The sequence below is a fragment of the Phoenix dactylifera genome, chromosome 13 (genome assembly GCF_051530095.1).
Source record: "Phoenix dactylifera cultivar Ajwa chromosome 13, Ajwa_hap1_PhDact_Kaust_v1.1, whole genome shotgun sequence".
Classification (NCBI taxonomy): domain Eukaryota; kingdom Viridiplantae; phylum Streptophyta; class Magnoliopsida; order Arecales; family Arecaceae; genus Phoenix; species Phoenix dactylifera.
In genome coordinates this window covers 3,231,058-3,244,483 of record NC_143202.1, presented here as the reverse complement: position 1 = coordinate 3,244,483, position 13,426 = coordinate 3,231,058, and the positions used below count along the sequence as shown (strand labels likewise).

Sequence of the window (13,426 nt, the reverse complement as noted above, 5' to 3'; positions counted from 1 at the left end):
GACGCAACTGGTGCCGAACTCATGGCGTACCCTGACGGCCTTCCAGGTTCTCTGCCGCATGCACGAGGTTCCCGCCACCCTGAACGTCTTTTGGGAATGCTATGGCCTGAACGGCCACCCCCGGGACAGAGGGTGGTGGTGCTTTGCGGCGCGGCGAGGGTGTGGCCTCGTCAAGGAAGCTCCTTCCTCCATTCATGGCTGGAAGGAGCGTTTCTTTTTCATCGACGTAGATCCCTCTTGGGGAATCGGGACAACCTGGGAGACGCCGATGAAGTCCCCGATTGGCCTATCGAGGTTGTCGAGGGAGGAGTCCGATGGCGTCGCCGTCTTGAGGGGGTTGGTTGCCGAGGGCCGGCTCCCCCCGGTGGCTAGCCTTATTTCCGAGGATGCCTTGGTGAACGTCGGTCTGAGCTCGGTCCCCGCCGACCGTGAGCCCGCCACCACTTCTTCTTTTTTAGCTCTTTTCTCCTCTTTCCTTTCTTCTTTCCATCGGTTTCTTAGTTTCTAACCATCTCGTCCTTTTTGCAGAAATCGACGACGTCATGCAGTCGGACAAGGCAATGGCTGTTAGTAGGGCGTCCCTACTGGAAGCGGTCCGGAGGAAGAAACGGACTCCTCCGAGCGGGGTCCCACCGGCGAAGAAGCCCCGCCAGCAGGCGACTCCGACGCCGACAGACGGGTCCGGGCCCATCGATCAGGGGGACGCCGCGGGCTCGGACCGACAGTTGACGCCGTATCAGCCCTCCAGTGATGAGACTATCGTTTTTCCGGAGGTGTCATCCGAGCGCGCCCGGGGCGGCCGGGGCGGCCGCAGTCGGTCCCCAGCCCGATCTTCGACTCGGTCGGCTTCGGATGATACGAGAAGGGGGGGCGCGCCGAGGCCCCGGCCGAGCGGGACTCTGTCGATCTCTGGCGTGGCCCCTGCCCCGCGCACGGTTGGCATGACTCTCTCCCAAGCGATGGGTAAGGGTAAGGCTGCAGAACCACCGTCCGGCTCCGGGGCGAAGTCGGGGTCGGCCTTCACTTTCGCCGGCGCCCGAAACCTCGTCGAGACGGTGCTGCTGGAGAGGGACCGTAGGCAGGTCCGGCAGATGAGCATCCCTGAAGTCGGAGCTGCCAGCTGCGTCTGTCTCATGTCGGTGAGTGTTCTTTTGGTCGCTTTCGTCGTTTATAGGCTCTGTTGATCCCCGTCTGACGCTCTCATTTTTCCTATCTCTTAGCTCGCCCAGTACATGATCCGCCTGGAGGAGAGCCACGAGGAACAGGCGAGGCTTCTGGCGAGGACCGAGAGCCGACTGAAAGCTGTAGAGGAGGGAGGCCAGGCTGCGGCGGGGAGGACGACCAGGGACCTCGAAACGAGGCTCCAGGTGGCCGAAGAGCGGGCACTCGGCTTCGCCGTCCTCGAGAGGCAACTGTTGGATGCTCAGGAGCAACTCAAGGTTGCCTCGGGTCTCGAAAGCGAGATCAGGAAGGCGGAGGAGCGGGCCGAAAAGCAGTCCCGGAAGGCTGCCGACTTCCGAGAGAGGTGGGAGAAGGCCCAGCAGTCGGCCGACAACGCCCGCAACCGAACCCGATCTCTTGAAGCCAAGCTGGCCGAATTGGAGTCGGCCTTGGAGGGGACTCGTGCGAGCAACCAGGAGCTTCATTCGCGCCTGGAGGAGGCTGAGGCTGCTCGCGTCGCTGCCGAGGCGAGGCACATGGAGGCTCGGGCCGATCTGCTGAGGGTCTCCTCCGAGGCGGACGACCGGATTGTGGCGAAGGTCATGGAAGCGAAAGCTCAGATTACGGAGCGAGCGGAGGCTGCGCTGGCCGAGAAGAGCGTGGAGATCGGGCGTCAGGCGGTACAGGCCTATCGTCAGTCCGCCGAGTTCATCCGTGACATGTCGGACGCGGGGTCCGACTCCTTTGCCTTAGGCTTCGATGAAGGCCTGGCAAGGGTGTCCGCTAAATACCCCGGAATTGACCTGAGTGGGGTCTCCCTCCTCGACTCCCCTCCGATGCCATTGCCTGCCGATTCTCCAACCGTCTTCCCACCCTTCGTGGACGTGCTCGCCGTTCCCGACTCAGGGGTTCCTCCAAACTGACTCTCTGTACTTTTCTTTATTCTTTTCTTTGTATGTTGGCGTTTTGCCATGTTGTATGGGTCTCGGCCCTGTTGCAACGAAAGTTAATGCAAACAGAGTGTTTCCTCATTTCACTTTCGTCCTTCCTCTTCTTAACTCTTGGTAGCGTCTCGCCGACTCCTGACTCTTGAAGTTCTTCCGGCGCTAGGCCAGGCATCCGAGGGTTAGGCCTCAGGAAATTCTTCCGGTGCTAGGCCAGGCATCCGAAGGTTAGGCCTCAGAAAATTCTCCCGGCGCTAGGCCAGGCATCCGGGGGTTAGGCCTCAGGAAATTCTTCCGGCGCTAGGCCAGGCATCCGAGGGTTAGGCCTCAGGAAATTCTTCCGGCGCTAGGCCAGGCATCCGAGGGTTGGGCCTCAGGAAATTCTTCCGGCGCTAGGCCAGGCATCCGAGGGTTGGGCCTCAGGAAATTCTTCCGGCGCTAGGCCAGGCATCCGAGGGTTGGGCCTCAGGAAATTCTTCCGGCGCTAGGCCAGGCATCCGAGGGTTAGGCCTCAGGAAATTCTTCCGGCGCTAGGCCAGGCATCCGAGGGTTAGGCCTCAGAAAATTCTTCCGCTGGTCGGCCAAGGCTGGCGCAAGCCGAGGCGACCGGTCGGGGCTTCAGGCTAGTCTGCTCCCGGGATGATCATCGGGTTAGCCTGGCATCCAAGGGCCGAGCCTCGGGGAATTCCGCTCGTTGGTCGGCCAAGGCTGGCGCAAGCCGAGGCGACCGGTCGGGGCTTCAGGCTAGTCTGCTCTCGGGATGATCATCGGGTTAGCCTGGCATCCGAGGGCCGAGCATTGGAGAATTCCGCTCGTTGGTCGGCCAAGGCTGGCGCAAGCCGAGGCGACCGGTCGGGGCTTCAGGCTAGTCTGCTCCCGGGATGATCATCGGGTTAGCCTGGCATCCGAGGGCCGAGCCTCGGGGAATTCCGCTCGTTGGTCGGCCAAGGCTGGCGCAAGCCGAGGCGACCGGTCGGAGCTTCAGGCTAGTCTGCTCCCGGGATGATCATCGGGTTAGCCTGGCATCCGAGGGCCGAGCCTCGGGGAATTCCGCTCGTTGGTCGGCCAAGACTGGCGCAAGCCGAGGCGACCGGTCGGGGCTTCAGGCTAGTCTGCTCCCGGGATGATCATCGGGTTAGCCTGGCATCCGAGGGCCGAGCCTCGGGGAATTTCGCTCGTTGGTCGGCCAAGGCTGGCGCAAGCCGAAGCGACCGGTCGGGGCTTCAGGCTAGTCTGCTCCCGGGATGATCATCGGGTTAGCCTGGCATCCGAGGGCCGAGCCTCGGAGAATTCCGCTCGTTGGTCGGCCAAGGCTGGCGCAAGCCGAGGCGACCGGTCGGGGCTTCAGGCTAGTCTGCTTCCGGGATGATCATCGGGTTAGCCTGGCATCCGAGGGCCGAGCCTCGGAGAATTCCGCTCGTTGGTCGGCCAAGGCTGGCGCGAGCCGAGGCGACCGGTCGGGGCTTCAGGCTAGTCTGCTCCCGGGATGATCATCGGGTTAGCCTGGCATCCGAGGGCCGAGCCTCGGAGAATTCCGCTCGTTGGTCGCGCGCCTGTCACTTGCCGCTCGACGGGGTTTCTCCGTGGCCAGCTGCGATCGTGTTTCTCCCCCTCTCGAAGCGTCGCCTGGGGAACACTAGAAGGCCATTAAATGCTAATTGAGGCGTTACCTGGGAAATCGGACCGGCCAGTTGCTGCTTGCGAGGAGTGCCAGTTAAGCGGCCGCGATACGCGCGTTCTTCGAGGCGGATGCGGCCTGGGCGCGTGCGGAGATACGTGGGCCGCGGGATACACGCCGTCCGGAGTGTCCTGCACGAAGAATGCAATTAAGGAGAATGATGCCTAGGAGATCGTGGGGGGATAAACCTCGAGAGCCGGAACGGCTCCGGATTCGATGTGCCCGCATTTATTGGAGCCACCCGCATCGGAACGACCGGGGGGCCACAGTTTGGCTATAAATATAAGCGCAGGTGCGGTGGAGCCTGCCAAGCCGGAGCTGTTCAGGTTGCCATGGATCGTGGACCTCCTCTCCGGCGCGTGGCTGGGAAATCCCAGCCGGAGGAACGGGAGGCACGCCCCTCGCGACTTCCACCAACTAGCCGTTTCATCTGGGATCAATGGGAGGATTCTCCCCGGCGGAACTCCGCTCTAGGCGTTTCATCCGGGATCACGCCTCCTCGCGCTCTTCTCCCTTATATTCCTTTCCTCCCCTTCTCCTGGGGAGGACCGGAATATCCCTTGGAGGTGGCGTTCCTCTAGAAGCAGTGTGAACTTCTTCTTCGTCCGCGCCGGCTCTTCGTCTTTTGCGTGAGGCGTCGATGGCGCCTCCGGGGGGAAGCACCCACGGCCAGTGGGATTGCAGCTGCTTCGGGCGGAGGGTTCGGGATCCCAGATCTTCAGCTCCACGGAGTCCCCACCTCTTCCTTAGTTTCTTTACTCCCCAATCCCCCTCTGGGAATTCTTTGTAATCACACGAACACGCCATTGTAACCAGGAATTATTGAAATGAAAAGAACTATATATTTTTTGAGCTGTCTTTCTGGCTTTGTCTTTCTACTGGTAATATACCCGCAGGTTAGCGGAATTCCAGCTCCTTGGAATTTCTCGACCATCTAGTGCCTCCAACTGGTAGGAGCCAGGTCGGTTTACCCAGCAAACCCTATACGGGCCTTCCCAATTTGGCGCCAGCTTCCCACCTTCCGCGGGCTGAGATGCTTTGGCCCGCCTTAGCACCAGATCTCCGATTCTGAAAAATTTTGGTCGGACCTTGGAGTTATAATACCGGGCCACCCTCCGCTGATACATCGCCATCCGGACCTGCGCCATTTCCCTCGCTTCTTCCAAGAGGTCCAGGTTCCCTCGGAGCTGCTCCGAATTGGCCTCGGGTCGGTGCGCGGCCACCCGGGGCGAGGGGAGTCCGAGCTCCACGGGGACGACCGCTTCCGTGCCATAGGTTAGGCCGAAAGGCGTCTCCCCGGTAGGGGTCCGATGCGTGGTCCGATACGCCCAAAGGACGTTCTCGAGTTCTTCGACCCAAACTTGCCTCGTCCGACCGATTCGCGCCTTAATTCCTTGGAGGATTGTCCGATTTGTCACTTCGGCCTCACCGTTGGTTTGGGGATGCGACACAGATGTGAACCGATGCTCGATCCCGAACTCCTCGCAGAAGTCACGGAAATGCTTGTTGTCGAACTGTCGACCATTATCCGAGATGAGGACCCGGGGTACCCCAAATCGGACAATGATGTTTTTCTTTACGAACTTCCGGACTTGCGCCTCCGTGATAGTGGCCAGCGGCTCCGCCTCCACCCACTTGGTGAAGTAGTCGATTGCAACAATCAAGAATTTCCGCTGGGCGGAAGCGACGGAGAACGGTCCGAGGATATCCATTCCCCACTGTGAGAAGGGCCAGGGTGCGGTGATTGGCGCCAAGGGGACAGAAGGGACTCTCTGGACGTTGGCGTGGCGCTGGCAGGCGTCGCATTTCCGTACGTGATCCTTTGAGTCCTCCAACAAGGTAGGCCAATAATAGCCTTGCCTCATGATCTTGTGCGCCAAGGACCTAGCCCCCGAGTGCGATCCGCAGACGCCCTCGTGGACTTCGCCGAGGACGTAGGCCGCCTCTAAGGGGCGGAGGCACCTTAAGAGGGGGGTGGTGAACGAGGTCCGATACAGCCTCCCTTCATAGAGTACGTAGTGGGCGGACTTCCTGACAAGTCGCCGAGCTTGATCTTCGTCTTCAGGGAGGATCCCTTCGGCGAGGTAGGCGACGAGCGGGTCCATCCAAGACGGCTCCGGGTCAATCGCCATCACCGCCCCAGCCTCGCCGATGCTCGGGGCATCCAGGGTCTCCAGGTAGATTGCCCTCGACAGGTTGCGCGCCTCTGCGCCCACCAAGCGGGACAACCTGTCAGCCCTGGCATTTTCGCTTCTGGGGACCTGCTGGAGGTCGACGCTGCCGAGGTCGGGAATGAGTGCTTGCACCTTCCGGACGTAGTTCTGCATGGTCGGGCTCCGGGCCTCGAACTCCCCACGGACCTGCCCGACCACCAGCTGGGAGTCGGTGAAGACCTTCAAACGCCGGATGCCGAGCTCCCCGGCGAGTTTGAGTCCCGCGACTAGGGCCTCGTACTCCGCCTCGTTGTTGGTCACTGAAAATCCAAACCTCAAGGCATACTCGGCTATCACTCCATCAGGACTGGTAAGGACCAGCCCGGCCCCTCCACCCTCGGGGTTCGACGACCCATCGATGTGAAGCGTCCAGGTCGGGAGGTTGAGGCTGGGCGTTTCCGGCGGTCTAGGTTCCGCCACCTGCATCGTGCACTCAGCGAGGAAGTCCGCGAGCACCTGGGCCTTGATGGCGGGCCGAGGCTGGTAGCGGATGTCGAACTCACCGAGTTCTATTGCCCACTTCACCAGCCGTCCCGCATTCTCGGGGTTGCTGAGGATCTGTCGTAGTGGTTGATCAGTTAAGAGGGTGACAGAATGGGCCTGGAAATAGGGGCGGAGCCTCCTGGTCGCGGTCAGCAGCGCGAAGGCGATCTTTTCAGCCTTCGTATACCGCGTCTCGGCATCCCGTAGGACCCGGCTGATGTAGTACATGGGCTTCTGGAGCTTTGCCTCTTCCCGAACCAGCACCGCACTGACCGCGGTTGGGGAGACCGCCAGATAGAGGTAGAGCATCTCCCCTTCTTGCGGCTTGGACAGCAGGGGAGGAGACGCCAGGTATTCCTTGAGCTGGTCGAATGCTGCTTGACATTCGGCCGTCCAGAGGAAGTCTTTCGGGCATTTTAACACCTTGAAGAATGGTTGGCAGCGTTCGGCCGATTTTGCCACAAATCGTCCGAGCGCGGCAACCCTTCCAGCGAGCTCCTGAACCTCCTTCACTTTGGTCGGAGGGGACATACCTTGGATGGCCTTGATTTTGTCCGGGTTGGCTTCGATACTCCGCTGGTTGACAATGAAACCGAGGAACCTCCCGGCCGAAGCGCCAAAGGCGCACTTCGCTGGGTTCAGCTTCATGCGAAACTTCCGCAAGGTGGTGAAAGTCTCCTCCAGATCCACGATGTGCTGGTCTGCCTGGCGGCTCTTCACCAGCATATCGTCCACGTACACCTCCATATTTCGGCCGATTTGCTCTTTGAAGATTTTGTTGACGAGGCGCTGGTAAGTGGCGCCAGCATTCTTCAGACCGAAGGGCATTACCTTGTAGCAGTACAGCCCCCGATCTGTTATAAAGGCAGTTTTCTCCTCGTCCTGTGGGGCCATCATTATCTGGTTGTAACCGGAGAAGGCGTCCATGAAAGACAGCAGCTGATGTCCGGAAGTCGCGTCGACCAGTTGGTCTATCCGCGAAAGCGGAAAGCTATCCTTGGGGCACGCCTTGTTCAGGTCGGTATAGTCGACGCACATCCTCCACTTCCCGCTCGCCTTCCGGACAAGTACGACATTTGCCAGCCACTCGGGGTAACTCACCTCCCTTATGAATCCTGCCTCCAAGAGTTTGTCTACCTCCTGGTCGATCACCCGGATCCGATCCGGGGCACAGTGTCTCTTCTTCTGCTTCACTGGCCGGTGGGTCGGGTCGACGTTGAGGGCGTGAGAGATGACCTCCGGGTCGATCCCAGGTACATCGGCCGCCGACCAGGCAAATACATCGGCATTGGCTCGGAGGAATTCCACCAATCGGGCCCGAGCTCCCGGGTCGAGATTGGCGCCGACCCGGACCGCCCGGCCCCGGCGGCCTTCCTCGAGGGGAACTTCGACCACACCCTCGGCCGGCTCTCCCTGCCGCAAGGCCACCTCGTCTCTGGCATCAAGGGACTCGACGCTTAGGGCTTCTGCGGGCTTCTTCCCTTTGAGGGTCGCTAAGAAACATTGCCGTGCGGTCGGTTGGTCACCTCGGACCTCCCCGATCCCGACCGTCGTGGGGAACCGCATGAGCAAGTGGTACGTGGAGACCACCGCACGAAGGGCGTTCAGCCCGGGTCGTCCGAGGATAGTGTTGTAAGCCGAGGGAACACGGACGACCAAGAACCCGAGTCGCACCGTGGCTTCTGCGGGTGCGACGCCCGCAGTCACAGGCAGCTCAACGACACCTTCCACCGGGACAGCGTCACCGGTGAATCCTACGAGGGGGGTGGACATTTTGTGCAACAATTGTCTGGACAAGCCCAGCTTTTGGAAGGCCTCGTAAAACAAGATATCAGCTGAGCTTCCACTATCCACAAGAACACGCCTTACATCATAGTTTGCCATGGTGAGGGAGATTACCATGGCGTCATCGTGGGGGGTCTGAACCCCCTTTACATCCTCATCACAAAAAGTGATTACGTTGCCGACCCTCTGCCTCTTTGCGACGGCCGCCCCCGACGCCTCCGTCGAGCCCCCTGCGTTCCTCACGGGTCGGGGGCAGCCCCCAGTGATAGTGTGGATCACGCCCGCAACGGGTCGATTCTGCTCCCGAGGCCCCGGAGGAGCCGGGTCGGCCGGACGCGGGTCTGCGGGGGGACGTCGGTCGCTCACATATCGACCGAGACGCCCCCGGCGGATGAGAGCCTCGATCTCGTCCCGAAGCTGGAAGCAGTCTTCCGTGTCGTGGCCGTGGTCTCGGTGGTACTCACAGTACGCCCGGGAGGGCCTCTTCCCAGGGGTCTTCCGCATCTGTCTCGGGGCCGGGAGGTCCTCCCGCCCCTTGATCTCCATAAGGATCTTGGCCCGGGGAGTCAGGAGAGGGGTGTACCGGTTGAAACGTCGGGGCGGAGAACGAGGGCGTGGGGCGCCGTGGTTCTTCACCGGCGACGGGCTTCTGCGCCGACGCTGGGGCGTCGGGCTCCTCCTCTGGCGTGCCTCTTTCCGCCTTTTCTTCCCAAGCTTTGGAGGGATCTCGGCGGCCTCCTTGCTCCGGTGGGCGGCCGCCTCCTCGGCGTCCGCATATTGGTTCGCCCGGGACAACAGCTCTGGGAAGCTCCGCGGCAGGCGTTTGTCCAGGGAGAAGGTGAGTCTGCCCTTCCGGAAGCCACGCTTCAGGGCTGAAAGAGCTACCTCCTGACTCAGGCTCCGGACCTCCAGCGTAGCCCTGTTGAAGCGGGTAAGATAATCCCGCAGGCTTTCTCCCTCGTTTTGCCGGACATTAAAGAGGGAGTCGGAGACCAGTCGCCGCCGGCTACTTACGGCGAAATGAGTGACGAAGAGGCGAGTGAACTGGTCGAAGGACCGGATTGAGTCGGCCTCCAGCCCGGCGAACCATGCCCTCGCCGGGCCACGGAGGGTTGCCGGAAAAGCCTTGCAGAGAAGGGGATCTGATGCTCCGTGGAGGAGCATAAGGGTCCTGAAACTCTCGACGTGATCCCGCGGGTCCGCCGCCCCGTCATAGGGCTCGATCGCCGGCATTTTGAACCCCGGCGGATTCGGGGTCCGCAGGATCCTCGAGGCAAGCGCCGGCTGGGAGGAGATCTCTAAGTCGGCGAAGGGATCTTTGGAATGGCCCTTCAGGACCTGGAGTTGTCGGTGGAGATCGTCCACCCGCCGGTCCAGGGAGCGCGACCGGTGGGTGGGAGACAAGGAGCGGCGAGAGGGGGACCGACTGGAGCGCGGGTTCCTCGAGGATTGGGGGGTCTGGGAACGCGCCCGGGCCCGCCTCTCGGACCCCGCGCGGCTCCGGTGGGAGGGTCCCGGCAGAATGGAGCGTGCTCGAGAATCCTCCTCGCGCCGGCGCTCATCCCCATGGGAGAGGAAGGAGCGCGGGTTGAGGAGGACAGGCGAATGCTCAGGCCGCGGCGGCTCCTGAGCCCGCTGCGGCGCCCGGAAAATCGCACCCTGCAGATTCTGCACCGCCTCCACGAGGGTGTGAACCTGCTGGGTTAGTTGGTCGAACTGGGCGGCTTCGACCGTCTGAACGGGCGGTGGGGAGGTGGAGTGTTGCTGAGAGTGTGTTGGAGATGCAGCGGCCTTCCGGCCAGAGGCGTGAGAGGCCCCGCGACCGGAAGCATTGGAAGCTCCACGACCACCTCGCCGTGCCATTACGATCGCTCTGAGATCCGGGCCCTTCCTCTAGCGCCAACTGTTGCTGGGGGTTCAAACCGAGAACGATTGGCACAGCGGTGTGAACGGGGTTCCCTTGGAATTGCTTCGGTTGCGTTCCACCTTCCGCCGGAAAACCTGCAAGCAAGCCTCGCACCACCACCGGGGTAGTGGGGGCCCTCCGACGATCAAGTTAGGGAAGATCGAAGGAGAAGGAGAGGTAGCAGGTAAGATGATACTCTGAAAAATCTTGCTTACCCTCCCCCTTCCCCCCCAGCCGCATATATACCAGGCTGGGGGGTTCTTTTGGGGATTGGTCATCGTGTGGCGCGATGGGGTTGCCACTGACATGGCCGTTACAGGGCGTCGTGGGGCAGCGCTGGGTACGGCTATGGCAGGGCGTAGTGGAGTTCCGCTTTGTACGGCTGTTACAGGGGATCGTAAAACAGCGTCGGATACGGCCGTTGCAGGGAGTAGTGGAGCAGGTGAGGATGATAGTGTTATTTTGATGATTAACAAGCAATTATCTAGAGCATGCTATAAGTTAAATTGATACTTCATTTATAAGTTCATTACTCTCAGTATATTTGTTTAAATTGAAAATATATATATGTTCTTGTTCATTTGAATGGATCTAACCTTGAGAATGCAGCAAAGTGTGGATTGAGTCGACCCAAAGATTGTTTGAGTCGACTCCGGCACATCAAGAAATCATTTGGCACACTCCTGCAAAAATGGCACAGATGAACAGTTGGTTGGGTCGACCCAAGGTAAGCATGAGTCGACCCAAACTTCAAGAACCTCAAAACATGAAGGAAAAATGGTTCTCTGGATTTACTGAGAGGGTCGACCCAAGATGAAGTTGAGTCGACCCAAGCTTGAGTCGACCCAAAGAAAGGTTGAGTCGACCCAAGTGAAGAAAGGCTGAAATTCAAGGCTCTGAATTTTCTGAAGCTGACCTTGGGTCGACCCAAGAAAAATGTTGAGCTGACCCAAGGTTTGAGTCGACCCAAAGAAAGGTTGGGTCGACCCAAGGCAATAGAAGGCTGAATTTCAAGTTTCTGTGTTTTCTGAGAGGGTCGACCCAAGGAATGTTTGAGTCGACCCAAGTGAAGGTTGGGTCGACCCAAGGACAGGTTGAGCCGACCCAAACACGGGCTGAACATAACGGCTAGTTGTGCAGAAATGCTTTTTGGACTCCCAACGGCTATAAACAGCTAGTTTCTTCAATCCAACGGTCAGAAAGGACTATTTGGAGGTTGGAGAAGTATTTAAGAGGGAGTATTCATCAGAGGAAGCCAGCTTTTGGGAAAATACATTAAGTGCATTCAAGAGAGAACCCTAGCAAGGCAAGCTTCATCCAAGGGCTTCATTCAAGAATCAAAGAAAGGGATTGAACAGATTCAAAGAGTCATCAAGAGCTCCATCCTCCCTTGAAGAGTGAAGCATCCTTGACAAAGAAGAGCAAAGCGACTTCAAAGCGATAAATACCTTCTAACTTTTCTTTGTAGTTTATATTGTTTCATATGCTCATTTAGGAGTTTGAATCTTTTCTTTTCATTTGTTAAACACTTTGTAAAGGTTCGTTGGTAAGTCCGCAAAACCAACAAAGGTTTTTGGTGAACCCGGAAAATCAAAGTACAAAGGTTCGTTGGTGAGCCCGCAAAACCAACAAAGGTTTTTGGTGAACCCGGAAAACCAAAGTGTAAAGGTTCGTTGGTGAGCCCGCAAAACCAACAAAGGTTTTTGGTGAACCCGGAAAACCAAAGTGTATAGGTTCGTTGGTGAGCCCGTAAAACCAACAAAGGTTTTTGGATTGTGAGCCCGGAAAACAATCCAACTGTAATCCGAGAGATTATAGTGAATTCCCAAGGGGACGCTTGGGGAGTGGACGTAGGTGCTAAGGAGAGCACCGAACCACTATATATTGTTGTGTTTGTGTTGTGCTTGTGTTTCCGTTTATTCTTGCATCATCTTCTATCTTTGCACTATTTAAATCATTCTAATAGCTTAAGAAAGCATCCACCGCACTTATATTGAGAAAACGTTTAAAGCACCGAAAATTAGAAGAAACCAATTCACCCCCCCTCTTGGCTTGTCACCTTGGGCAACAAGTGGTATCAGAGCGAGGTGCTCTAATAGTACTCATTGATCTCATAATCAAGAGTTAAAGATCATGACAACCCAAGTGGGATGTTCTATGAGTGAGGGACAACTAATTGATAGACCTCCACTATTTGATGGTATAAACTACACATATTGGAAAGCACGCATGCGCATCTTCATTCAAGCACATGACTATGATTTATGGAGTATCATAGTCAATGGACCACACACAAGCACTAATCATGATAAGAAAATGGCTCAGCAAAATGCAAAAGCCATGAATGTGCTAGTTTGTGCATTAAATGATAGTGAATTTAATTACATATCTTCTTGCATAACTGCTAAAGACATATGGAATATGCTAGAGATTAAATATGAAAGCACTAACATTTTTAGCAAATCAAAAATTAGCTTTGAAGAAGATGAGAGGCAAGCAGATATTGAAAATCTATGCCTTGTGGGACACAAGAACGAGGTATGTGTTGAAACACAAAGTGTCTCCTCTTCTGAATATGAAGTATATGATAAAACTGAAGATGATTTTACATTCGATGAACTTCATGATGCTTTTTCTGATTTGTATTTAGAACATAAGAAACTTATTTGTAGGAACAAGAACTTGAAGAATGAAAATCAAATTCTAATAGATGAAAAACTAAAACTAAATAATAAAATTGAAATCTTAATTAAAGAAAATAAAGAACTAAATCAGAGAAATCAACTTCTCACTGAAAGCCATGATAAACTTAAGAAAAACAATGGATTGCTTTCAGAAGATAATGAAAAATTAACTAAAGAAGTTGATAATTTGAAACCTACTGTTGAAAGATTCACTCCCAGCTCTGAAAAACTGAATTTAATGATAGAAAACTCAAGAGCTGTATATGACAAAGCTGGATTGGGATATCAACCTTGGTACACTCAAAAATCTTTCGAGAATATATTTCTTAAATCCTCCACTATTCATCCTAAAACGATTTTTCACAAATCTGGTGAAACTAATAAACAAAAACAGAAAACTGAAAATTCATTATCTATTTTTGCTAAATCTATGTTGTTTAAATTTTGCAAGAGTATGCAGAAGTATATTACTTGTACTCCTAAAACCTGCAAACTAATAGACAAAATGGTAATTAAGAGAATATGGGTTCCAAAAGGAACAATTATAGCTAACCTGCAAGGACCCAAAAGAG

General features: G+C 56.5%; 1 protein-coding gene across 1 annotated transcript in view; it reads left to right on the top strand.

Moving 5' to 3' along the window:
- The first annotated feature begins 932 nt into the window (after nt 1-932).
- Nucleotides 933-13,426, top strand: part of LOC149751428 (uncharacterized) — a 28,268-nt gene continuing 15,774 nt past the window's right edge. Inside the window, exons 1-2 of the mRNA XM_089927030.1 lie at nt 933-1,139; nt 1,221-1,525. Of these exons, the coding sequence (XP_089783156.1) occupies nt 942-1,139; nt 1,221-1,525 (503 nt within the window). The 5' untranslated portion in view covers nt 933-941. The remainder of the gene's footprint in view (nt 1,140-1,220; nt 1,526-13,426) is intronic.